Source organism: Hipposideros armiger, unplaced genomic scaffold, assembly GCF_001890085.2.
Source record: "Hipposideros armiger isolate ML-2016 unplaced genomic scaffold, ASM189008v1 scaffold_3, whole genome shotgun sequence".
NCBI classification, from domain to species: Eukaryota; Metazoa; Chordata; class Mammalia; order Chiroptera; family Hipposideridae; genus Hipposideros; species Hipposideros armiger.
In genome coordinates, this window is record NW_017731353.1 from 3,076,804 (window position 1) to 3,100,611 (window position 23,808).

The following is a 23,808-nucleotide window of genomic DNA, read 5'->3' on the forward strand; positions in this document are numbered from 1 at the left end:
TTCTTCAGTCTAGTTGTGGAGGACGTTGCTTCACTGGCCCAAGTTGGCACCATCATTGCACTCTTCCCGGGCGAGGCAGATCAGTCGCCGACTTCTGGACAGCTGCTCACAGCGGCTGCTGGCTACACACGGTAGCCCATGGCAACCCACTGCAGCAGGGGCTGCAACCTATGCTGTCGCAGGCGAATCACAGCAGCCCAGCTCCAGGTTGAACTGTTGTTCAGCATCTTAGCTGTAGAGGGCAGTGTCACTGGCCCTCATATGTGGGATCTGAACTGGGGCCTTCTGGCGTCCCGAGCCAGCTCTTAACCAACATGCCACTCAGCCGGCCCTACAAGCTGCAGTTATTACATATGGATCTGACTGATTCTTTTAGTAACTACATAATTATTCTGATGTTCCATAATTTTCGTCTTTTCTTTTCTAAAGGATGTTTAGGCTATATCAGGTTTTTGCCTCTATAAACGATGCTGCATTTGGTACCCTTATATACTGGTGCTTTTAGTATGTAGAACCCCCAAACTGGGATTGTTGGGTAAAAGCCTATACACAATGAAAAATTTAAATACATGTCCACTCCACTGATGCATAAAATAGATTAACAAAATGTGGAGATGTGTGTGTGTGTGTGTGTGTGTACACACACACACACACACACACACACACACACACACACACAGTGGAATTATTATTCAGTTTAAAGTGAAAGGGAACTCTGACACATGCTGTATATAACATGGGTGAATTAGAAGACACGCTAAATGAATAAGACAGTCACAAGAGGATAAATTCTGTATGATTACACCCACAGTAGTCACTACTCCACTCAGAGCAGTCAAATTCAGACACAGAAAGTAGAACAGTGGTTGACGGGAGCTGAGGATATGGGAGAATAGGGAGTTACTGGTTAATGGGTAGAGTTTCAGTGTTGCAAAATAAAAAAAATTCTTTAGATGGATGGTGATAATGGATTAGTTGCACAACAATAAATGTACTTAATTCCACTGAACTGTATACTTAAAAATGGTTAAAATGGTAAATTTTGTATTCTATATTTTACCATAATTTTTTAAAATAAAAATTAAATTTTGAATAGATACTGCTGGAATGTATTAATAGAAGAAAGTTATAGCAATTTATTTTCTACTGGCAGTGTGTAAGAATGACCAGTTAGTATTTGTAAGTCCATGTTTATTACAGGTGCTCAAGGAACAAAATGTAGAAGGAACAGCCTTACTCTTATAACCCTGGCATTACTACCAACTTACCCAGTGACCTAGGCACATACAGCCCCATAAGGCAGTCTTTCTGTAGTCATCATTTGAATGGGAAACCGCTGTGCACTTAGCTATTTTTTGGACACATGGAAAGACTCACTTTATTAAATGACAAGAGAGAATGTGTGTTTTCTTGCTTTTTTTTTTTTTTTTTTTTTTTTTTTTTTTTTTCTTACCCTCACAGTTCACTTAAAACTACACTCCACCAAAGGAGCCTGTGTAGCTCTGTGTGATTAAATATCGGTGTCTGGTATAGGAGTCACCTCTTCCTGTTGTGTCCTCAGATATTAGACTAATTTCTCTTCCNCATTTGAATGGGAAACCGCTGTGCACTTAGCTATTTTTTGGACACATGGAAAGACTCACTTTATTAAATGACAAGAGAGAATGTGTGTTTTCTTGTTTTTTTTTTTTTTTTTTTTTTTTTTTTTTGCTTTTTAATAGAAAAAGCTGCAGCAGTGTTAGATACTAAGAAGAGAGCCTGTGTAGCTCTGTGTGATTAAATATCGGTGTCTGGTATAGGAGTCACCTCTTCCTGTTGTGTCCTCAGATATTAGACTAATTTCTCTTCCTCCCTTCCTTAGGGGGTCAAACCAACCTTCGCATACCTCAAGGCACTGTGGGCCAAGTCATGCTGGACGACAGGGCTTACCTGGTGCGCTGGGAATACTCCTACAGCAGCTGGACCCTCTTTACCTGCGAGATTGAAATGCTGCTTCATGTTGTTTCCACTGCAGGTGAGGTCAGCTTTGGGAGACATCACTCTGGGAAGTAAAATGGACATGCTTGGAGGATTTGCAGATTGACAGAGAATTTCAAAATAATCTAATCAGAACCATCCAGATTGTGATTAGTGTAATTTGTTTCTCTGGGTCTCAGGGACTATTCAGTGATCTTAAAGGAAGTGTTTTTCATGAGGTCACAGGCTTGCTTTCCCCTCAGATGTGATTCAGCACTGCCAGCGGGTCAAACCCATTATTGATCTGGTCCATAAGGTCATCAGTACAGATCTGTCGATAGCAGACTGTCTCCTGCCCATCACGTCCCGCATCTACATGCTCCTGCAGCGGTGAGTGTCTGGTCACACCTCCGGGGTTCAAGTTCACACACGTTCCTCTGTGGGAAGCCCTGCTGTGATATCTGTCCCCAGCTGAGGGCTTTCCTGTTTTAACATCTCTGCTGAGAAGAAGAACTTGGGAAGAGAGAACTAGGAAATATTTGTAATGGAACAATTCATATTATTCATTGTACTAAGTACAGTGCGCTGTTCTCCAACCAGGTTAACGACAGTGATCTCCCCGCCTGTGGATGTCATTGCTTCTTGTGTCAATTGCTTGACTGTTCTGGCCGCCCGGAACCCAGCAAAGGTGAGCCACCAAGTCTTCTGAACAGCCACAAAATGTTGCACTTGGTATATACCTGAGGACACAGAGACATTCGACTCTTTTTTTTCCCTTCTCAGGTCTGGACTGATCTTCGTCACACAGGTTTTTTACCATTCGTGGCCCACCAGGTCTCCAACATGAGTCAGATGATTAGGTGAGCCGGGCCTGTATTCCCTGGGAGTATCAGACATTTCAGGTCTAGGCTAGCTAGCTTCATTAGTTTTAAAGAAGCTCCTCTGTGCTCGTTTACTTCTTGGCTGTTAAGCCCTCTGACCAGAAATAAGAGGGATGAGTAAGGACAAGGCAAAGGAGACAGTGGGACTTGGGGCACAGAGGCTGTTCTCTTCTGAGGCCAGCACTGATGGTTCACAGTGTTTAAAGCCAGAGAGAGAGAGAGAGAGAGATTTCTCATCTAGCAGCAACCACCTTAGGTACCCAGGAACTAGCTTTCCAGCCTCAAGCATCCAGACGTGTCTGGATCCAGAGACTGGGCTTCCCTTTCTTAAGCCAGAGTCACTCTTTGCTTTTCCTTGTTTCATGGCTACTGGAGCTCTCCTGGTTGACCAGTTGTTAATGCACAGTGCCATCTTATACCTGAACGTTCTCTCCTGCTCTTGTATATAAGACAGTGATGGTTTCCTGATGTTTATTTTAGATTGTTCACTTTAAACCTTTTGAAGTAGTATATCAAAAAAGTTCTTAGTGTTTACCCTGGGTGTAAAATTGCCTGAATTTGATTAATTCCTTTGCAGAGCTTTCCTATTTTATGCCCAGGACATCCAGACAATAATATGAGTGTTCTACGATCACAGTTTCTTGAACCCTTGCAATCGCTGCATCATTTTCCCCTCTCTCTTTCCCAGTGCGGAGGGGATGAATGCTGGAGGATACGGAAGCCTCTTGATGAACAGTGAACAGCCCCAGGGCGAGTATGGGGTCACTATTGCCTTTCTGCGCTTGATTACCACTCTTGTCAAGGTAAGATCTGGTCAAGTAGAAGCATCTGAAATACTTTCCCTGCCCGCTGCTACTGCTGTCATCTTGTCTGCAGGCAGGCCAGTTGTCCTGAGGTTATGGTGATAGCAGTTTGTGTGTACTGAGTATTTACTGTGTGCCAAGTTCTATAGTAGATGCTTCACGTGTGTTAATTTATTTAACACTTAGAGGCGTATGGTGTAATACACTATCAAGCTACTTGACTGTAGCCCAAAGTAATACATACCTTGTGTATCACACTCCAGCATATCCATGTGTGTATGTATATTCCTGAAGCAAAGTTTCACAACTCGACACTACTCTCACTACACAAGGCGCCCTTCAAATTTTTTTTTTTTTTTTAGCTGAGCCATCCTGCCACCTGTTGGCAGCTCAGCGGCTGCTCAGCTCCGGCCGGACTCGAACCGCTGTTGCTCAGAGCTCAAACTCTTGAGCGAGCTCTTAACCAACTGAGCCACTCGGCTGGCCCCCTTCAACATTTTTTAATCAACTGATCTCACATTTCACTAATGGATCACAACTCAGTTTGAAAAATACGGGTGTAGCATGGATTTTGGAGTCAGAATTAGGTTTACATGTCAGGTTGACCACTTACTAGCTGCATGACCTTGAGCAAGTAAAGAATTTCTTAGAACCTCTGTCAAATAGGAATGATCAATGGTCTTCACCCCATTGAGGCCACATGTGAAAAGCACGTGGTACACTTCCTGCCTGCAGGAGTCAATCAATGAATGCTTAAAAAGATAGGAACAGTCCTCTATAGAGATAGGGATGTAGATATAGATATTTATGTATAAAGAAAGAACTTCCACTTTTAAAATAAGGAAGCAGATGTTCACAGGTAATATTAAGATAAAGAATTTTGAGTATCGGACCGCTTTTCTGGTATTCCAGTCATGGGGTAGATGTCAGGGGATGGCTGGTGATGATGGCCATGAAACTGGCATTCTCCATCATCGACAGTCCTGTAGCCTTTATGTTTAAGGTGCCTCCCATCTGACTAGACTTAACCTTTATCCCTCTCCTTCATTAGGTGCGTTTTGACAGTGTCACATTATCTTTTTAGTCCTTTATTCTAGAGAAACCCATACAACTTAGACTCAGTGGAGCTAGAGTGTTTTGGTCTTTCTTTTTTTTTCTCTGGTGGCTCAGATTTGCCCAGACTCCCTTTGGACCTATGGTTTTGAAGTTTAACCTCTAGTAAGCAAATTACTTTTCCTTAAATGGTATAGTCCTCACAGCTTGGCTTCTTGTAGGGGCAGCTTGGCAGTACCCAGAGCCAAGGGCTGGTGCCCTGTGTCATGTTTGTGCTGAAGGAGATGCTTCCCAGCTACCACAAGTGGCGTTATAACTCCCATGGTGTGCGAGAACAGATCGGTAAGGAAAGCATGGGCAGCGAAGGCCTGAGGGATTTCTGGCTCCCTGGAGAACTCTCTCTCCCTTTCTTGGGATAAGAGTCATCACACAAGGCCACATCACTCCTGTGTCTTTTTCCGGAGTCCAGGTTGCCTGATCCTGGAGCTGATTCACGCGATACTGAACCTGTGCCATGAGACAGACCTGCACAGCAGGTATGAGGACCCCCATTGCTAGAGCCTGGTACTCTTGGATGCTGCCACTCACCAAGAGAACACGTGGGCTTTTGCTGCAGAGCCATCTCATCCCTCGGAGGCTGAGCCCACAGCTCAGCACTCTGGGGTTGATTTGCTTTCCACTGGACAGTTTCTCCTTTCTCCCTGTGGCGATAGAAGAGCAGATGAAGTAGGAATGAGATTGTTTCCAATGAGATTGTTATATACACACACACACACACACACACACACACACACACACACACACACACACACACCATTTCTTATGATCTTTACAAAAGTTACATATGTTCATTGGAAAATAGTCAGTGCAAAATGCCCTTTGTAAACCTGTTTTCTGGTGATGACTATTAACAATTTAGTGTGTATTCTAGGTTTTTTCCTTTGCTTACTAATTGCTCTGTAACTTTATTCCTGTGCCACTACATATAGATCTATGTTGTTTTAATGGTTCCATGCATTCCACTGTGTGGATTAATCACAGTTCATTTCAGTAAACATACCCATTAACTGATAAGACATTTAGATAGTTTCTGAGGGTGATCTCTAACATCACGTCTATTTAAGGAAAGTGATCAGAGTGCTTTCACCTGGCAAAGAGAGCTGATCTGTATCACTGATGTCCAGTTGGTTAGGTTTAGACAATGCCCTTTCCTTCCAGTAATAAGTTGGTGGTTCCCTGGTAACTCAGAATGCGTCTGTCTTCCAGCCACATCCCCAGCCTGCAGTCTCTCTGCATCTGCAGCCTGGCCTACACAGAAGCTGGACAGACAGTTATCAATATCATGGGCATCGGCGTGGACACCATCGACATGGTGATGGCTGCTCAGCCCCGCAGGTGGGACTCCCTCTCCACCTTCCCCCTTTATCTTTGTTGTGGCTGCATGTTCTAAGAGCTCCAGTTTGAATGAGCTTACAGTAGCTTTTTAAAGACAACCTTGTTCCTCCTAGAACATAGCGTTTATGTCACCTAGTGGTGCTGTATAGACTGGCACAAAGCAAAGGGAGTTGATTGCTCCTCCTCTCCAAGTTTGGAGCCTCTGACAGGAGCTGTTGAACTCTGGGATGATTGTTGGAATCTAACTCTTGAGAGCACATATGTTAGGAATGACATCATGTCGTCTGAATCAACTTTGGTTTCTGTTTGGCACCCTAGTGATGGAGCAGAGGGCCAGGGGCAGGGCCAACTGCTGATCAAGACAGTGAAACTGGCATTCTCCGTCACCAACAATGTTATCCGGCTGAAACAACCTTCTAATGTGGTCTCCCCGCTGGAGCAGGCTCTCACACAACATGGTATGTATTTCTCTTCTAGTCAGCAACGTTTCTGCCATAAGTCTATTCTTCTAGCTGTGTTTCTAGATGTCGGCAGTATTTTCTGATGAACTCCTTAAGGAAATTTGGGAATGATCACCAGCTTCCATTCTGGACTTAGAAACAGGAGGACTGGATCATACTTCATTTCTGCTTCCTGCTGGTGACAGAATTATAGTTAAGACTCATGTTCAAAGTCAGACTGCCTTGGTTCAAATTTTGGCTATAATCAGCTGTGTAACCTTGGGCACATTATTGAACAACTCTGCCTCAGCTTTTCTCATCTTAAAATGGGGATAATAGTAGTACCTACCTTATAAGATTATAATGAAGATTAAATTACTTCCTGTAAAACATGGAGAGATGTTTCTGTTTAAGTAGGACTATTGCTACTCTTTGACCTTAAATTACTCATTTAATCTTTTTGGGACCCATTTTCCTCATTTTCAAGTAGGTTTTTGGATAAGGACTAAAGACCTAGCTGTATCATTTGGGGTTTTTATGATATTTGCATTTCAGTGCAATGCTTCAGTGTGATGTCCTTTTTTAACCTATTTGGTAAAAACCTACCTATCTTCTTTTCTTTAAAATGTATTTCTCCTCTCAGTGAACCCCCAAATCCTGCTTATCTCCTTGGCTACTGAAAAAAGAAAATGATGTGGCCACCTGGATTCCCTCTGGTCCTCGAAGTACTTGAGGCTCGTTTCCTCACATCTATGAGCCTTTTTGGATGTCGCCCTCTCTTAAGAGCTTGAATCAGGGACACTTAGTATCTAAACTGTTTCCTGTGCGTCTTAGGTGCCCATGGGAACAACCTCATTGCTGTTCTTGCCAAATACATCTACCACAAGCATGACCCTGCCTTGCCACGTCTTGCCATCCAGCTGCTGAAACGTCTGGCCACGGTAGGATCCCACGTAACAAACCGAAGCCCCAGAAAACGGACGATGTGCTTGGGACCACTCTTGCCTTCTCCCAAGAGAAGCAGCTAACTTGGCCTTCTCTGGTTTTTAAAGTGACATAGCCATGTGTACACATGCGCGCGCACACACACACACACACACACACACACACACAGACTGTCTTACGAGGGTTTTTTTATTTCTGATTACAACACACATACATACTCACTTTAAAATATTTATTTAAATGTTACAGATAAATGTAACATAGAAAGTTAAGGTACCCTATGATCCCCTTGAGATCCCTATCAGCAAGTTGGTATGCATTGCTCCAGATTTTGTTTTTATCTGTGCTTATATATTAAAGGGTGTTTGGGTGTGTGCTTTTGCTCTTTACAAAAGTAGAATTCCACTGTACATACTGTTTTGTGACTAGCTTTCTTTACTTAACACCATATCTTGCAGTCTGTCCATGTGGGCACATTTGGAGCTACTTCATTATCTCTAGTGCTTGCATGGCATGTCATACAAAGATTGCATCCTAATTGATATCTATCTTTCACTATTATAAACAGTGCTACAGTAAACATTATTACCCACAGAACTCTGTAAACTCTTGTTTATAGCTCCTAAAAATTAGATGTCTATGAACATTTAAATTTGTATTAGACATTTCCAAATTGTCCTCCAAAAAGGATTGTAATAGTTTATACTACTCCTAACACAAAGTCTTGTATCCTTGCCACAAAGACTTCATCAGTTTTTAATCTTTGCTAATCTAGTAGGCTGATCGACATTATCTCAGGTTTTACTTCGCATTTATTTAACCACGAGAGAGGTTGCACATCTTTTTATGTTGATCACTGTTTCTCCTATGAATTGTTGGGCATCTTGTGCTATAGTTTGGGGTGATGTCCCTTTTGACCCAGAGCTGTGTGTCTGGATGTTTTCCTTTCTGTTCGTTTTCTGAGAGTTCTCCAGCACTCTTCTACAGGAGCCTGTCGGTTTTTCTGGAAGTGGCGCTCTGAGCCTGTGTGTCCCGGTCTTCACCAGGTGGCTCCAATGTCAGTGTACGCCTGCCTGGGCAGTGATGCAGCTGCCATCCGCGACGCCTTCCTGACCCGACTGCAGAGCAAAATTGAGGACATGCGCATCAAAGTCATGATCCTGGAGTTCCTCACAGTTGCGGTAGAGACTCAGCCAGGCCTCATTGAGCTGTTTCTGAATCTGGAGGTGAAGGATGGCAATGAGGGCTCCAAGGTGAGCCTGCACCTGGGACGAAGCTGGGAGACACTCCCTGGAAGGTGGGTGCTGGGCCCTGCTGGCAGCGGCCATGGCCCTGAACTTTCACCTTACCCTCATGCAGGAATTCAGCCTTGGGGAGTGGAGCTGCCTCCATGTGGTGCTGGACCTGATTGACTCCCAGCAGCAGGACCGCTACTGGTGCCCTCCCCTGCTGCATCGTGCGGCCATTGCCTTCCTGCATGCGCTGTGGCAGGACCGGCGGGACAGTGCCATGCTGGTCCTCAGAACCAAGTAAGTCGGACTTCTTTAGAGCACGTATCCTTATCTGTGAGGTCCGGGTAACAGGAATTTCTTAGAGGTTTATTGTGACGGATCACTGAGCATCTGCACAAAAAGTGCTTAGTGCCTGGGTGGACGAGTGCGGGTTTCACTCCGCTGTTCTCTTTTTAATGCTGCCACCAGCAGTTGTCATCTTTACTCCAAGGTAAAGATGTGTTCTCCGTAGAGTCCCCACCTTTTGTGTTCCTGCCTTCTGCCAACCCTAACCCATTGTTTTGAGAAATAGTAGATTCAGGTAAGTGTGGCTTGCTCAGGTCATGCAACTGAATGAAACAACCTATTGTCTTGGACCCTGTTTGCCCAAAGGGAGGGATCTTCAAAAAGGCTAACATGGGAGTCCTGCGTCCCTGTTTCCCTCCTCAGTCTCTTCTTTGTGGGTCTATTGGAAATGGACAGTAGGGTGAACCATGAGAGTTTTTATTGCTCAACTGTATAACCTACAATTGTGTTTGTTAGGAGGAAAACACAGTTTTATCTGTGGAACCCTTTACATTTCTGTAGGAGTATGTGATCTTTGAGACACCTGTCAGGATTGGGACTGGTAAAATATGGTGAAGTAACCACCAAAGAGAAGTGGAGCAGGGAGAAAGGGCCATGTGAGAGAAAGTGTGTTTTACAACATGTATTTTCCTTTTAGACCCAAGTTTTGGGAGAATTTAACCAGTCCACTGTTTGGAACCCTTTCTCCTCCCTCAGAAACATCTGAGGTAAGCCATGGTGGAGGGGGGACATCAACTGAAAGTCCTTGTGGGGAAAGGCTGGGCTGTGAGACTGAGCTGTAGAAAATGGTACCTCCCCTCATTAAACAACCAGAATGCTTTCTTCACTCGAAGCCTCTTCCTGTGATGCTTTGGGAAGGAAAGTGGCATGTTATGCTCTGTGTAGATGGCTCCATGGCCTCCACACACTCGGAGACACTGTGGACCTGATGCTTCTGCTCTTGCAGGTCAGGCGCCCACTCGCATTCGATAGGGAATGCGCTCTCTTGTTTTCTAAGTGTCGGGTCCCTTTGTGCAGGGACACCAGGGAAGAGGTTCTCCTCGTGAGTGGTGTCCGCTCTGCTTTCCCCTCTGCAGCCCAGCATCCTGGAAACCTGTGCCCTCATCATGAAGATCATTTGCTTGGAGATATACTATGTAGTTAAGTGAGTCTTCTCCCTTTTTGAGATTTTAATTAAATTTTGGGGGGAAGGGAGGGGCCATGGTGGCCTACCCCTGGGTGTGTGGCTGTACGAGCCAAGGCAGAGGAGAGAGCTGGTTTGGAGCCATTTATGGAGGGCCACTGAGCTGAGTCCCTGGCCAGTCCATTGATGGCATTTATGATTGTCAGAAAGAGTTATTGTGAAGCAAACTCCATGTGCTCGGGATTTCATGGAGGAGGAATCCTGGAAAAGGCCTCAGCCTAACCCATTATGTTGAGCAAGAAGTCTGAGCCCCACACATTGGAGGGATCGGAGCCGTCTGCCTTTAAGCCCATGTGAGGTTGCTTTCTCTGCCTCAACAGGGGTCTGTGCCCATCACATTCCCATCTGCTTTCAACCTAACGGTAGGTTTTGTTTTTTCTTGACACCCTAGGGGCTCACTAGACCAGTCATTAAAAGATACACTTAAGAAATTTTCCAGTGAGAAACGCTTTGCCTACTGGTCAGGGTATGTCAAATCCTTGGCGGTTCACATGGCCGACACAGAGGGCAGCAGCTGCACCTCCTTGGCAGAATATCAGATGCTGGTCTCCGCCTGGAGGATGCTTCTCATCATTGCCACCAGCCACGTAAGAACCCCCCAGGGCGAGTTTTCAGTTTTCACTTTGGTTTCCTAGCAACTATGTGCTGGGGTACCTAGCAGATACAGTGCTTTGGGATGAAACATGAATCAGGGTTTTTCCCTGAGAGCTAAAATGTAAAAGTTTCTAACTATGGGGGCTAACCTGGGGTATTTAAGGGTGTCGGGTCCAACAGGAGATCCTTAAGAAAAGTGCAGAGAACTAATTTGAAATCCCTTCAGACATTCATAAAAGCTTACTGTACCTACCTTAGCAGTCTTGGATAGGTCCTAGGGGCTCCTCACTTCATTTGCCTCTCATGCATGTGTATTACTGTCTTCCCATGCCATGTACCCTGTGGATGCTAGGTGCATATTTGTTGAGTAGTCAGCAGGTAGCTGTAATAGCTGCTGCAGCACCCTTTCTAGAGAGCAGTTTGTTTTCACTGATTCTAGAAACTGCATTTCCTGGTCTTAGAAAAAGAACAGAGGCCATTAGCTCCACACTGTGTGTCTACTGAGAGTTGGTTTTTAGAGAGAGAGGTAACATTTGAGAAGAGTTTGCATTTTTTTCTCGGCATATTTTTGTGGCTTGACACCATCATGCTGTGTAATAAGGACTTGGTTTTGAACTGTTCTTCCCTGGGGAATCCAGATTAATATCTTGATCTCATTAATAACTTCAACTTGATAGGTGCCCCTTGTTCCAAGCATGCTCTTACATCTCTGTGACTTGTTCCCTGTGCCAGGCTGCCATGGTCTTGGGGCTGCGTTGTGGCTCAGCGGTTGTGGAGCCCTGAGAATGCAGACATACCAAAAGCTCAGCTGTCTTTGGGGAAAGATTGCTTTCCCCGGGAATAACCTGGGTGTCACCTGCCTTTTAGGCCCAAGCTAGGCAGTAGTTCTTGAATTGTTCTTGAAAATCTAACCATCTTCTTTCCCTCTTAGGAAGTCCAGGATGTTGATCAGTCCGTTACTCATTTAATGGATATTAATGGCATGCTTACCATGTGCCAGGCACCAGGACTATAGCAGTGAACAAGGCAGATAAGGTCTTTGATCTCATGGAGAGTGGCCAGAGAGAGAGGCAAATTGTCAACAAACTCACAAAGAAATATAGTTTCAGATTGTGATAATTCACTATGAAGGAAATAATCAGGACGCTGTGGTAGCAAACGCTAAAGTAGGACAGGAGTAGTCAGGGAGGCCCTCTCTGAGGAGGTGATAACCAAACAGACCTGAATGTGTGATGGAGTCTCCAGGTGGAGAGCCTGGAATCAGGAGTGCAAGGGTCCAGAAGTGGAAAAGAGCTTGGTATGTTCAAGGAGGAAGAAGGAGGCCAGTAGGGCTGCTATCGAGTGAGCACAGTGGGTGTCATACCAAAATCACTTGGAGTAGGTCCTATAGGGCTGCTAGGCCTTGTTGAGGAGTTTGTATTTTCAGCGCACTAGGAAGCCTTTGAAGGGTCTAAGCAAAGGAAGGGCATCATCAGGAGGAGGAGGTGAACTTGACTTTGACCATATCTAAGGGCAGACAAAGAAACAGCAGGGCCCTCAAGCCACTTTTAATCAGAGAGACAGTGACTTATCAATGACTAATTGCCTGACAGAGGCCCCCACGTTTCTTGGCTTCTGAAGTCTGGGAAATTTTCCCAATGGCATTCTTTTCTGTTCCTTTGCAGGCAGAGATAATGCACCTGACTGACTCTGCAGTGCGTCGCCAGCTCTTTCTTGATGTGCTTGATGGGACCAAAGCGTTAGTAAGTGTGTCTGGGAGGTTTCACGTTCCTCCTCAGGAGAAGGTTTCTGAGGTCAAATAGTAGCTCAGTAGTCTGTGGTCACACAAGTAGTCAGGTCGTAGGGCTCAGTCGGCCTGGGACCCCTGAGGCTGCAGTGGGGAGGTAGAGGTCTGCTGCTGCTGTGCCAGCCCCGGGCCTCTCCCCGTGTCCCACCCCTGTTAGCTCACTGATGAAAACAAAGGCATGAGGCAAGAGATGCTCTGGGCATGGAGCTGGAATCCTGTGGCTGTACCAGCTCATAGGAAGCCTGACTGCTAACCGGTCTGCTCTCCTACCTCAGCTCCTGGTCCCAGCCTCAGTGAACTGCCTCCGCCTCGGCTCCATGATGTGCACTCTGCTGCTTATCCTGCTGCGGCAGTGGAAGAGGTGAGTGCTGTGCCAGGGGAGGTGGCCTGCGGCCAGGGCTGCCTCACAGGGGCCTGCTCGATTCTCTTTGCTGATCCTTTGCCTTCCTGAAGGGGAGAAGAGTGGGTGTGACATGGGCTAGCTTTCCATCATGGAGCAGGACTGGCAGAGCAAACAGGATGCTTTGCCGACTGCCTGGTGGACATCCCGAGATGGGGCAGTGGCACTTTTTGGCCTTTCTGTGAGCTGTGTGCTCTCCTCTCTCTCCACTCCATGTTATTTCTAGAGAGTTAGGTCCTGTGGATGAGATCCTTGGACCCCTGACAGAGATTCTGGAGGGTGTGCTGCAGGCAGACCATCACCTCATGGAGAAGACCAAGGCCAAGGTGTTCTCAGCATTCATCACCACACTGCACATGAAGGAGATGAGAGGTGAGGGCGGGGCGCGGCAGGGCAGGAAAGCGGTCCCACCCCTGCTGGCAGCCAGAGTCAAACACTCCACGTATTGGGGTGAAGTTCTCGGTCTTGGAACTGTGGTCTTCAGGAAAACTCGTTTTCTTCCCACTTGTTTCTCCTCCCCTCCCGGGGGACAGATACTCTTCCTCTTAGCACCATGCTACATTCCCAGCTGCCTTCCTGGGAAGGAAGCCTTGGTGTGTAGTGAGAAGTGGCATGGTGAGTGTGACTGTGTTGCCTCTGTCTGCTCTGTAGTGAGTGACATTCCCCAGTACTCTCAGCTGGTGCTGAACGTCTGTGAAACCCTTCAAGAAGAGGTGATTGCCCTCTTTGACCAGACCCGCCACAGTCTGGCATCAGGCAATGCCACGGAGGACAAGGACAGCATGGAGACTGATGACTGCTCACGGCCCCAGCACAAGGACCAGCGTGATGGGGTGAGGACGCACCCTGGGAAGCCATCTGTCCTTCCCACGTGCCTTCAGCAAACATGAGCCGCCTGCCAGCCTGCTCTGTGCCGGGCCCGAGGGGTGGTTAGTGACCAAGAGAGTTCACAGCCTGGTGGAGAAAGTTCGTAATACCCAACTCAATTTCAGAGAAGCGTTTGAATTCCATGTGGCAGGTCCTGCAGGGGAGAGATACCAGAGAACATCCAACGTGGGGTTCTCACCTAATCTAGGGACTCAAGAGAAAGCGCCCTTTCAGCATTGACCTAAAGCAGGCTGGTGTGAGCAAAGGTGAAGTGAGGTCTGGAGAGCTGGGGCCTAGATGACGGGCAGCCTTGTCAGGGTTTTTGATCGGGGTCCTAGAAAACGGTTTAAGGCTTTCAAGCAAGGGGGAGAAATCATCGGGTTTGTACTTTAGAAAGATCACCCTGGATGCAGCATAGAGCGGTGCTTTTCAAACTGTGGGTCATGACCTGTTACTTGGCCTCGAAATGAGCTCAGTTGGTTACAACCAGCATTTTTTTAAAGTGAAGTAGAGTAAAATATTAAAATATCCATGTGCTTTACAGCATGTGAGGGTGGGTACTGTTCAATATGTAAATACTGAAAATACGTAAGTATGTGTATACTGAGGCACAGTGTGAAGGTGCCTGTTCCTGTGGGTCGTGGTCAGAAATGTTGGAAAAGCCACCAGTGTGAAGAATCAATTAGGGGGGATCCAGAGCAGACGAAGAAGCGCCACTTAAGAGGTGCTTCCTCCTCACTCAGGAGGTGGCTGCACGGTGCACTGTGACATCATGCGGCGGCGGGGTTGGGAGTGACCAGATGTGGGACCAGAAGCAGCACTGACACCGCTGATGGCAGTTTGGGTGACGGGGGTGGGAAGAGTCAAAGGTAGTCCTCTCAGTGGCTCACGAGCGTGGATGGAGTTGCCGGTCCCTGAGGTGGCCGTGGGGGCAGAGCAGGCCTGCAAGACCCCGGTTCTGGTCTAGTCCAGCTCACTTGTGTGTGTGTGACCAAGGGAGGTCTCGGGTATCCAGGGCTGGCTGGCCCCCTCCCTCTCCTCCTGCACCACTTCCTTCCCTTGTACCCATCTTTGTCCCTGGGCCCCGGCAGGTGTGTGTCCTGGGCCTGCACCTGGCCAAGGAGCTGTGTGAGGTGGATGAGGATGGTGACTCGTGGCTGCAGGTGACCCGCAGGCTCCCTATCCTGCCGACCCTCTTCACCACCCTGGAGGTGAGCCTTCGCCTGAAGCAGAACCTGCACTTCACCGAGGCAGCATTGCATCTGCTCCTCACCCTGGCTCGCACCCAGCAGGTAGGCGGCGAGCCCCTGGGCAGGAGGGAGCCTCCTGGCTTGTGCTGGGCGGGTCTGGCACTGCCTGTGATTCTCCCAGAAGCTCTGGTCGAGGTGGGTGGCTGCAGGGCCAGATTCCATCTCATTCCATGTCTATCCCGCCCAGGGAGCCACAGCAGTGGCTGGAGCCGGCATCACCCAGAGCATCTGTTTGCCCCTCCTGAGTGTGTACCAGCTCAGCAGCAATGGGACGGTGCAGGTGAGTGCCGGTGGCCTGTCAGACTGCACCACCAGTGGAAAAGTGTGCCCCCCGCCCCACTTGGCCCGGAAGTTGCTCTCTTAGTGGCTTGGATGGTACGGAATCCTTCCCGCCCCACACTGACCAGCAATAGAAGCACACATGGCTAGTTAGTGGCAGACCCGAGTCTAGAACCCAGGATTCTTGTATCTCTGCCTAGTGATCTCCCCTCGTTACTACTGGCCTTGAACCCTCTGTGGTCCTGCTGGTCCCCAGGTGAGACCATGCCCATTCCAGGAGGTTTTCTCCTCCAAGCAGCCTGGCTGCCTTAGCTGCTGTGCTGCAGGGAGGCCCTGCTGTACCTGTCAGCCCTGTTCCTGGCGCCAGATCCTGATTTTGTCTCCCGTTTTTTGTCTTAGACACCTAGCACCTCTCGGAAATCCCTGGATGCCCCCTCTTGGCCGGGGGTCTACCGCCTGTCTATGTCTTTGATGGAGCGGCTTCTCAAAACGCTGCGCTACAACTTCCTGACCGAGGCCCTGGACTTTGTGGGTGTTCACCAGGAGCGGACCCTACAGGTGAGGGGCTGCCAGTGTCATAGTGGTGGGGCTCAGGCCGCGGGGCCTGGGCCATTCAGGGCTAGCGGCTCGGTAGTTGAGTGGGGTTGGTGCCCCCATTTCTGAGGTGCTATAAGGATTGCTGGCTGACTAGCCCACCTGAGCAGCTGCCGGGCTGAGTGAGGGGATCAGCTCAGACAGAACCTCTAAGTCGTAACACCAAACCACCTGTTGTAGCGCCATCTCAGTGTTTGTGGGCCCAGAACTTATCCTCCCTGCAGGGGCAGGAGCAGGCGGGTCAGGTCTCTGCATCACCCCATCCTTCCCTTCTCTGCCCCCAAGTGCCTCAACGCCGTGAGGACGGTGCAGAGCCTGGCTTGCCTGGAGGAGGCCGACCACACCGTGGGCTTCATTTTGCAGCTCTCCAGCTTCATGAAGGAGTGGCACTTCCACCTGCCTCAGCTCATGCGGGATGTCCAGGTGGGGCCTCAGACACAGTGTCTTGGAGGAGTCTGGGGAGATGCTCAGGGCCGGTGCACTGAGTGCTCTCTGGGGCACCTCCAGTTAATTGCAGCCCATTTTTGGAACATGGGCTTTTTGCTCAGGGAGCCAGCGTTTGGTTTCATGTTGCTTCCCCTGGAGCTAAATGTTCCCTCCTCAGCATAGGGCAGCTGTGTAGGGTAAGAGCCTGGGCTTTATTGCGCAGACCTTGGTCACATCCCTTAGGAACAGGCCTGGAGCTGGGAACCAGCAGAGAACTGGACAGGGGAGGAACACAGGCCCCGGAGTCAAACAGGCGTCTGTCTCTGCTGGTGTGTGACCTTCGCCAGGTCATGTCACCACCTTCTTATGTAAGATGGGGCAGTAACCCCCACTTTTATTTCCCGATGACTCACACTGTGCCAGGCCTAGAGTTAGGTCCCCTGGAAGCAGTCCAGGCGCCTGTTGACCCACAGTGTGCAGTTGAGCAGACTTAGCAGCTGGAAGAGTTTCAGCTGGAGAACATGGTGGGGTGAATGTGAGCGCCTGCTTGCAAGTCCGAGAAGCTGTCGCCAAAAGCCCCCCTCGTCCTTCCTGTGTCGCCCCAGGTAAACCTGGGCTACCTGTGCCAGGCCTGCGCCTCCCTCCTGCACAGCCGTGCCATGCTCCAGCACTGCTTACAGGTAACAGCCCCGCCCTCACAGCTGCCTGGACTGCCCCGCCCTGGCTTCCTGTGCCCCGCCTCCCTTTCTTGTCTCTCCCCCAGAACAAAAATGGGGATGGCATCCCCTCAGCCATCGGCCCCCGAGTTCAGCGGCCACCCGCAGCTGCCCCTGCTGCCCCCTCCTGCTCTTCCTCCTCCTCCAAGCAGCCCGCTGCAGACACAGAAGCTTCGGAGCAGCGAGCCTTGCACATGGTCCAGTACGGCCTCCTTAAGATCCTCAGCAGGACCTTGGCGGCCCTGCGCCACTTCACCCCGGATGTCTGCCAGATACTGCTGGACCAGGTACCAGCCTCCCAGCAGTGAGCCATGCCAGCTCGGCTGTGCCCTGCTCTGCCTTAAAAGCTGCCTGGGGCCTGAGGTGGGCCTAGAATGCTCTTGTCTTGCCTTGCAGTCCTTGGACCTTGCTGAATACAACTTTCTGTTTGCCCTGAGCTTCACCACGCCCACCTTTGACTCGGAAGTGGCTCCCTCCTTTGGGACTCTTCTGGCCACAGTGAATGTGGCCCTAAATATGCTTGGAGAGGTAAGTTGGGTGCGGTCTGGCCCCCTCCATCCAGGTCTTCCCAGTTCACCACTTCCTCGTGACCTCGGACACAATGACCTAGCCTTCTGAGCCTGTCCCTCTTTCATAAGAGCACTGTGGTAGAGATGACCTCTGTTGAGAATACTGTGAGGATTTAGTGAGGTAACTAATAAAAATTGCTTAGTGCAGGACCTGCCAAGTAGGAAGCTCTCAGTGAGTCGGAGCTGTTACTGTTACCTGATTTTTTTTTTTTTTAAGATTTTATTGGAGAATTGTGGGAGGGGAACAGCACTGGAGAATCGGGGGAAGGGGAAGAGACAAGTTGCTGTTGATTTGTTCTTCAGTCTAGTTGTGGAGGACGTTGCTTCACTGGCCCAAGCTGGCACCATCATTGCGCTCTTCCCGGGCGAGGTAGATCAGTCGCCGACCTCTGGACGGCCGCTCACTGCAGCTGCTGGCCGCTCACACTGGCTGCTGGCTACACATGGTAGCTTATGGCAACCCACTGCAGCAGGGGACTGCAGCCTATGCCGTTGCCAGCGACTCATGGCAGCCCAGCTCCAGGTTGAGCTGTTGTTCAGCATCTTAGCTGTAGAGGACGCAGCGTCACTGGCCCTCATGTGTGGGATCCAAACCGGGGCCCTCTGGCATCCCAAGCCAGCTCTTAACCAACGCACCACTTGGCCGGCCCCACCTGATTTTTTGACCCCTTGTTTCTCTTCCTCCAGCTGGACAAGAAAAAGGAGCCCCTCACCCAGGCTGTGGGGCTAAGCACACAGGCAGAAGGAACCAGAACCCTGAAGTAAGAAAGCCCTCCTAGAGCTCGGTCCGGGGTTGGGGCAGTCACGGGCGGCTCTGCTCTTGGCTCAGCAGCCCACCTGGCACCTGCCAGCTCGGCCCTCTGCAACAGTGCCAACCCTGCCCCATCCCAGGTCCCTTCTGATGTTCACCATGGAGAACTGCTTCTACCTGCTCATCTCCCAGGCGATGCGCTACCTTAGGGATCCGGCTGTGCACCCCCGGGACAAGCAGCGGATGAAGCAGGAGCTCAGCTCGGAGTTGGTACGGAGGGATAAGGGCCCTGCCTGGAGGGGGGCGGCGCCCGAGGGTGGGGGACGCTGGGCCTCATCAGGCTGCTTTTTCTCTCTCCTAGAGCACGCTGCTCTCCAGCCTCTCTCGCTACTTCCGCAGGGGAACCCCCAGCTCCCCTGCTGCTGGCGTCCTCCCCTCACCTCAGGGCAAGTCCACCTCTCTGTCCAAGGCCAGCTCTGAGAGTCAGGAGCCTCTGATCCAGCTAGTGCAGGCCTTTGTCCGGCACGTGCAAAGATAGGGCAGTGGCACGCCGCCAGCCTGCACAGCGGCCCTGACATGGCCGTTGGGGACTGAGAGCAGCTCCTGCCACCCTCCCCAGCATAGCCGTGACTCCAGCCACCCACACACTGGCATTATTTTTGTAATAGAGCAAGAGGTCAGCCTCAGGGGTGAGGAGCCACAAGTCTGCTGTGCTCAGCCCCCACCTTCCAAGTGCCCCAGAGGTGGTGTATTCCTTTCCTTCAAGCATTCCCCAGAGCACTTGACCCTGGCCCAGGGAAGAGGTGGGGGAGCCAGTGTCCCGTGGCCAGGAGAGGCTGTGTGCACAGGTTTGAAAATGTTTTCCATGCTGTTCTTGCAGTTTTTTGGTAATACTGTGGTCTATTTATACAAATATTAAAATACTGTTTATAGACAAGTGTGTGATGTATGCCTTCAAAGCCCAGGAATGAGTAGCCAGCCAGTTCAGCGCATGGAAGTCTTCCTCTGCCAGGGAGTGGAGCAGTTTGGGGCAAGGTGGCATGTTTGATGGTGACTCACTGACATCCCTGGGTGAATCACGGGTGCATGTGCTGGGTGGACATGCAGATTTTCCCTCCTGTGGCCTGCCCAGGTCTCATCCCCCCCACTTTACCAGCTGGCTGAGTTTATCACTGGATGGAGCCTTTCTTGAAGCCCTGGTGTTCCCTATTTATAGCTGTGCCCTCCCTTCAGAAGCCTTGGCCACAGGGCCCACCATCCTTTGGCCTCAGGACCCAGTCATCAGAGGGCTGGGCCTAAGGGCCTTAATCTAAAACCTGGTTGGTAGCCCAAACCCACCACTGGAGGTTTCTAGAATCAGATTTTCCTGGGCTACAGTCCCCATGTGCCACTTGCCAGTTATGGTACCTGGAGGGGTGACTCTGACCTTCCCTCATCTGTGAGGACATGAGTACGTGAGCGTGCTCGGCCCAATGCCGGGCCAAGTAAACAGCCAACAGTGTTTACTAGAGCTTAAGCCATCATGCAGCTTGTACAGTCCACACCACTATGCCCAAATTTAGGAAAGTTTTTCTTAGGAATAAAATGTCTTATTACGCAGCTTCACGAACAGGAACTGTGCTTGCTGCTGTCTGAGCAGCACAGGCCCAGTGGGAGAAAGGGCGTGTTGTGAAGGCCCTCTATTAAGAACTTCCCTTTCCCTCTGCCCTAGTGCTTCTGGGAGGGGCCAAGAGCATTTCTGTACCTCACACCCCACCCAGGAGGAGGACCGCTGCTAATGTGAGGTCTTCCCACCCTCAGGGCCAGTCTATGAGGTCCATGACCCCTCCAGGAGCCAGCAACATGCACACGAAGGATGGTTTATTATTTGTCACTGGCTAGAAAGCAAGCAGACAGGCAGAGTAAAAAGATCAGTTAAAAAGAGTGTGGAGAGGTGCAGGCCGCAGCCGCCATACTTGGCTTGAGCTGTAGGGTGCGAGGGGAAGGGTAGCACCGGGGAGATGCCGCTCTGGCCCAGCCCTGCCTCTCCGGCCAGGCTCCCCTCGACTCCAGTTCAGAGGGGACAGCAGCCAGTCCCCGGAGCCTGCCACAGACCCGCTGGCCCTTACCCCTTCGCTGCTTTTGGCAACTAAAAGGCAGGTGCTCTCTTGCCAAAGGTGCACACAGGGCTTCCTCAGGCCCTCTACGCTGACCCCCCCAGGGGCTGAGGGGCTGAGTGCTGCAGTTGCAGCCAGCCCTGCCCTCCTTAGCAGGAGTTGGGAGGGCTGGGGCGCTCAGGGGACGCAGGCAGGGTCCAGGCAGGGTCGGGGGCTCCAGAACCAGGTCAGAAGCAGGGCTGGGATGGGGGGGGCCCCTCACTGCTGATGACCAGGAGCCAGGACAGGAAGGGTTGGTTTTCCCACCCTGAGCAGCTAGGTCACCGACAAGACGAATGGCAGGGCTGCACCCGTCCTCTCCCGCACAGGCCACAGCAAGGGCCGGAGGGGTCCTGCTTAGCTGAGCAGTTCCAAGTAGGTGACAGGGACCTTGCCCTTCTTGTTGCCTCGCTCGCCAATGAGCCAGTCAGGGTCCATGCCAGGCAGGCTGTAGACAGTGATGAGCTGAAGGGGGGCAGAGAGGGCGCTCACAGCCTGGCCCGGGCAGAGCCGGGATCCTCCTATGATACACGGGCACCTACACCTGCAGAGGTGGGTGTTCACCTCGCCTGATACAGACGTGGCAGAGTAGAGATTGCTTCCTTGGGAGCAGAGCCACCCCGAGTACCTGCCCCACCCCCATCCTAGCTTCACACCCAGGGACCCTCAGGGCCTTGAAGACACTGAGGTAGGGTCTGCAGGCCCAGTGCTCCCGGTGCCGGTTCCCTGGTGCGCCTAAGCCAGCCCTTGCTGCCACCCTTGTGGCACCCAAGCCCACCTCGTCAGCCAGCAGGGCCAGCTCACTGCTATCAGCTGCCTCGTAGTCGTAAAGGACCCGGGCCTTGCGGGTTCCGCTGGCGGGTGGAGCCACCTCCTCCAGGCAAAGCGCAGTCTCCCCTGAAGGGGCCATGCCAGCCATAGACGGCTCCACAGGCATGGTGGCCGCGGTGGTGGTGGGCGAGGTGCTGCTGAGGGGCGGGGAGGCGGGCTCTGTGGTGCCCACGAAGGTGCCTGGAAATCTGCAAAGGAGAGCGAGGGGCACGCCTCAGTAGCTGGGAGCCATCTCCAGTCCCACTTGGGCCCCAGAGCACGAGCTGGGCCCACTGCAGCGGTAAGGAGACCCCGTTACTTACATGGCTCCCTGGGAGCTGGCGGCATGAAAGGAAAAGGGAAGCAGTGGGAAAAGTGCAATGCTCCGGGGCGTCCCTGCCGTCCTCCCACCCCACTCGGGAAACCGCCAGCCACCTCACTGGCCTCCAGAAAGGATTTTGGGCAGGGCCTGCCGCCCTCTAACCCGCCCTGTGTGCCGTGGGGCTTTCTGAGCTTGGGAGAAGGTGCCCGCCCGGGGGAGGCCGGGCGGCTCATGGGCCCTGGACCCCAGTGGGCACCTGCCCAGCTGTTTCTGCAGGTCCAGCATGTGGCGGTAGCACTGCGCGTAGTAAGTTGTCTGGGACTCGACGAACTCATGGAGGCAGCGAAGGTGGTTCGCCTGTGGGAAGAGGCCCAGTGGTGATGGGAGGTGTGTCGGGATGAAGCATTCTACCCCCGGCCCGTCCTCTTGCTCCTTGGGGGAGGAGAGAGGTTCCCATGCGTGGGACTTGCTCCTTTCAGGGGGGATCACTAACTTCTCCCTCATGGACCACACCCCACCTGCTTCCAGGTTCTTTCATGCCTCATTATGGACGAGTTCAATGGGGACATGAGGGGTGACAGGAGGAAGAACAGGACTCACGTGAGTGCTACTGATTCCCTCCAGCAGGAGACGGGTCACCTCTGCCTGCCGGTCAAACTCTGTCTGGGCAATTCGGAGCTCCTGCTCGGACTGGGAAGGGCAGGGTGAGAGTGTGAGAGCGATCTCGCCCAACTTCCCTCCCATCAGCCTTTGTCTGTGCCCTGAGGCCTGCCCACGAGTGGCTGCCTCCTCCACAGACCCCCCTTGACTTCTGGCCTGGAGCCCTGACCTCCTGAGGAGCTACAGCCCTGCCTGGACCCCTGTAGGCCAGTTCCGCAACAGCAGTCACAGAGCGCCCTCAGGGCTGGGCTTCACACGTCACACGCATTCATTTGCCCCTCTGACATCACCATCCATCAGGGGAAAATCCAACCCACAGTTGCCTTGGGGGGGGGGGGACCCACTGTGGAGGTGGTCTCCCCACAAAGGGAAATGACACCCTCACAGTGGCCCAGTGGGTGGGGAGGGGCAGACCCAGAGCGAGAAACACACCTGCGCCCCGGGGCAGCAGCTGTGCCTGGACTCCCACTCCCTGCCCGCCTCAAGCCTCTTCTCCAAGCCCCCCAGCCCCCACTCACCTTGTCCACCTCATCATTCCAGAGCTGCGGAGACCACACAGGGCCGGTCAGCGGGGGAGGGAGGGGGCACCGGTCAGCAGGGGACAGGAGGCGGGGAGGACAGCTGAACCCCCGAGCCTGTGCCCTGCCCAGCTCCTCAGACGCCAACCTCTTCCCACCAATACCCTTCCCAGTTCCCTCCCACAGCCCAACCAGGAGCTGAGGCTGGGCCGAGGCCTGGTGTGAGAGAGGCTCTGTCTGACATCACAGTCCAATCCAACATGCTACATGCAGGGAAGGGGACAGCCAGCTGGTAAGTCCTGCTTGGGTTTCTCCTCTAGTGTAAGCCTCCAGGCACTGAGTGGGGTCTCAAGGGAGGCCGAGCACCCCTCACCCCACCCTGACACCTGGCTAAGGCTGCTGGGCTGGGAGGCAGGACTGCGTGACCCTCGGCCAATCACTGAAGCTTTCTGTCCTTTGGCAGAGAAAGGCAACCTTGTGCCTGAGTCCCACTGGGGTTCAGTGGCAAAAGAAAAACACAGTCTCCGCCCTCCAGAATATTTCTCCTTCCACTCAGCCCAGGAAGCGGGGCAGGAAGTGTGATCGAGTCTAGAGAGGAAAGACCCCCGTCGGCTGCTCCTGCCATGACTCAGGAGACCCATTTCCCAGTGCGGGAAAGGACGACAACCCGAAGTACTGAAAGCAAAACAAGGCCAGCCCTGTGCCAGTTAGGAAATCCTGTCACGGGAAGCCACCTCCACATGTGCACACGTAGGGCGCCCAACAGTAGGGGGGCCTGGTGGGCTAAACTGAGGTTGACGCCCCTGAGGGATGATGGCCCAGCCACTGAATGACTACACGAATACACGTGGCAACATGCGTGACAGAGGCGAAGAAGAGCTAGGGGGTCTGTGGGGGG

The 23,808-nt window shown here is 51.4% G+C and overlaps 2 protein-coding genes across 12 annotated transcripts in view; one reads left to right on the forward strand and one right to left on the reverse strand.

Annotated features, from left to right (window-relative positions):
- Nucleotides 1–19,402, forward strand: part of NUP188 (nucleoporin 188) — a 48,575-nt gene extending 29,173 nt beyond the window's left edge. For both annotated transcript variants that reach the window (XM_019637867.1, XM_019637862.1), the window contains exons 16-44: nucleotides 1,862–2,014; nucleotides 2,220–2,346; nucleotides 2,557–2,644; nucleotides 2,740–2,816; nucleotides 3,526–3,640; nucleotides 4,915–5,035; nucleotides 5,163–5,229; nucleotides 5,960–6,088; nucleotides 6,407–6,546; nucleotides 7,363–7,469; nucleotides 8,520–8,726; nucleotides 8,833–9,002; nucleotides 9,688–9,757; nucleotides 10,127–10,194; nucleotides 10,625–10,820; nucleotides 12,492–12,569; nucleotides 12,889–12,974; nucleotides 13,240–13,385; nucleotides 13,665–13,846; nucleotides 14,972–15,172; nucleotides 15,318–15,410; nucleotides 15,809–15,967; nucleotides 16,289–16,426; nucleotides 17,035–17,109; nucleotides 17,193–17,432; nucleotides 17,542–17,673; nucleotides 18,402–18,475; nucleotides 18,606–18,735; nucleotides 18,827–19,402. In XM_019637867.1, the coding sequence (XP_019493412.1) occupies nucleotides 1,862–2,014; nucleotides 2,220–2,346; nucleotides 2,557–2,644; nucleotides 2,740–2,816; nucleotides 3,526–3,640; nucleotides 4,915–5,035; nucleotides 5,163–5,229; nucleotides 5,960–6,088; nucleotides 6,407–6,546; nucleotides 7,363–7,469; nucleotides 8,520–8,726; nucleotides 8,833–9,002; nucleotides 9,688–9,757; nucleotides 10,127–10,194; nucleotides 10,625–10,820; nucleotides 12,492–12,569; nucleotides 12,889–12,974; nucleotides 13,240–13,385; nucleotides 13,665–13,846; nucleotides 14,972–15,172; nucleotides 15,318–15,410; nucleotides 15,809–15,967; nucleotides 16,289–16,426; nucleotides 17,035–17,109; nucleotides 17,193–17,432; nucleotides 17,542–17,673; nucleotides 18,402–18,475; nucleotides 18,606–18,735; nucleotides 18,827–19,003 (3,746 nt within the window). In that variant the 3' untranslated portion in view covers nucleotides 19,004–19,402. The remainder of the gene's footprint in view (nucleotides 1–1,861; nucleotides 2,015–2,219; nucleotides 2,347–2,556; nucleotides 2,645–2,739; nucleotides 2,817–3,525; nucleotides 3,641–4,914; nucleotides 5,036–5,162; nucleotides 5,230–5,959; nucleotides 6,089–6,406; nucleotides 6,547–7,362; nucleotides 7,470–8,519; nucleotides 8,727–8,832; nucleotides 9,003–9,687; nucleotides 9,758–10,126; nucleotides 10,195–10,624; nucleotides 10,821–12,491; nucleotides 12,570–12,888; nucleotides 12,975–13,239; nucleotides 13,386–13,664; nucleotides 13,847–14,971; nucleotides 15,173–15,317; nucleotides 15,411–15,808; nucleotides 15,968–16,288; nucleotides 16,427–17,034; nucleotides 17,110–17,192; nucleotides 17,433–17,541; nucleotides 17,674–18,401; nucleotides 18,476–18,605; nucleotides 18,736–18,826) is intronic.
- Nucleotides 19,403–20,308: 906 nt separating this feature from the next.
- Nucleotides 20,309–23,808, reverse strand: part of SH3GLB2 (SH3 domain containing GRB2 like, endophilin B2) — a 19,373-nt gene continuing 15,873 nt past the window's right edge. For 4 of the 10 annotated variants that reach the window (XM_019637894.1, XM_019637900.1, XM_019637944.1 and 1 more), the window contains 6 exons: nucleotides 22,911–22,934; nucleotides 22,333–22,422; nucleotides 21,989–22,089; nucleotides 21,734–21,748; nucleotides 21,379–21,619; nucleotides 20,309–21,065 (listed from right to left, as the gene is read on the reverse strand). In XM_019637894.1, coding sequence (XP_019493439.1) covers nucleotides 20,958–21,065; nucleotides 21,379–21,619; nucleotides 21,734–21,748; nucleotides 21,989–22,089; nucleotides 22,333–22,422; nucleotides 22,911–22,934 — 579 coding nt within the window. In that variant the 3' untranslated portion in view covers nucleotides 20,309–20,957. The remainder of the gene's footprint in view (nucleotides 21,066–21,378; nucleotides 21,620–21,733; nucleotides 21,749–21,988; nucleotides 22,090–22,332; nucleotides 22,423–22,910; nucleotides 22,935–23,808) is intronic. The other 6 variants (XM_019637933.1, XM_019637913.1, XM_019637966.1 and 3 more) reach the window with 3 other exon arrangements.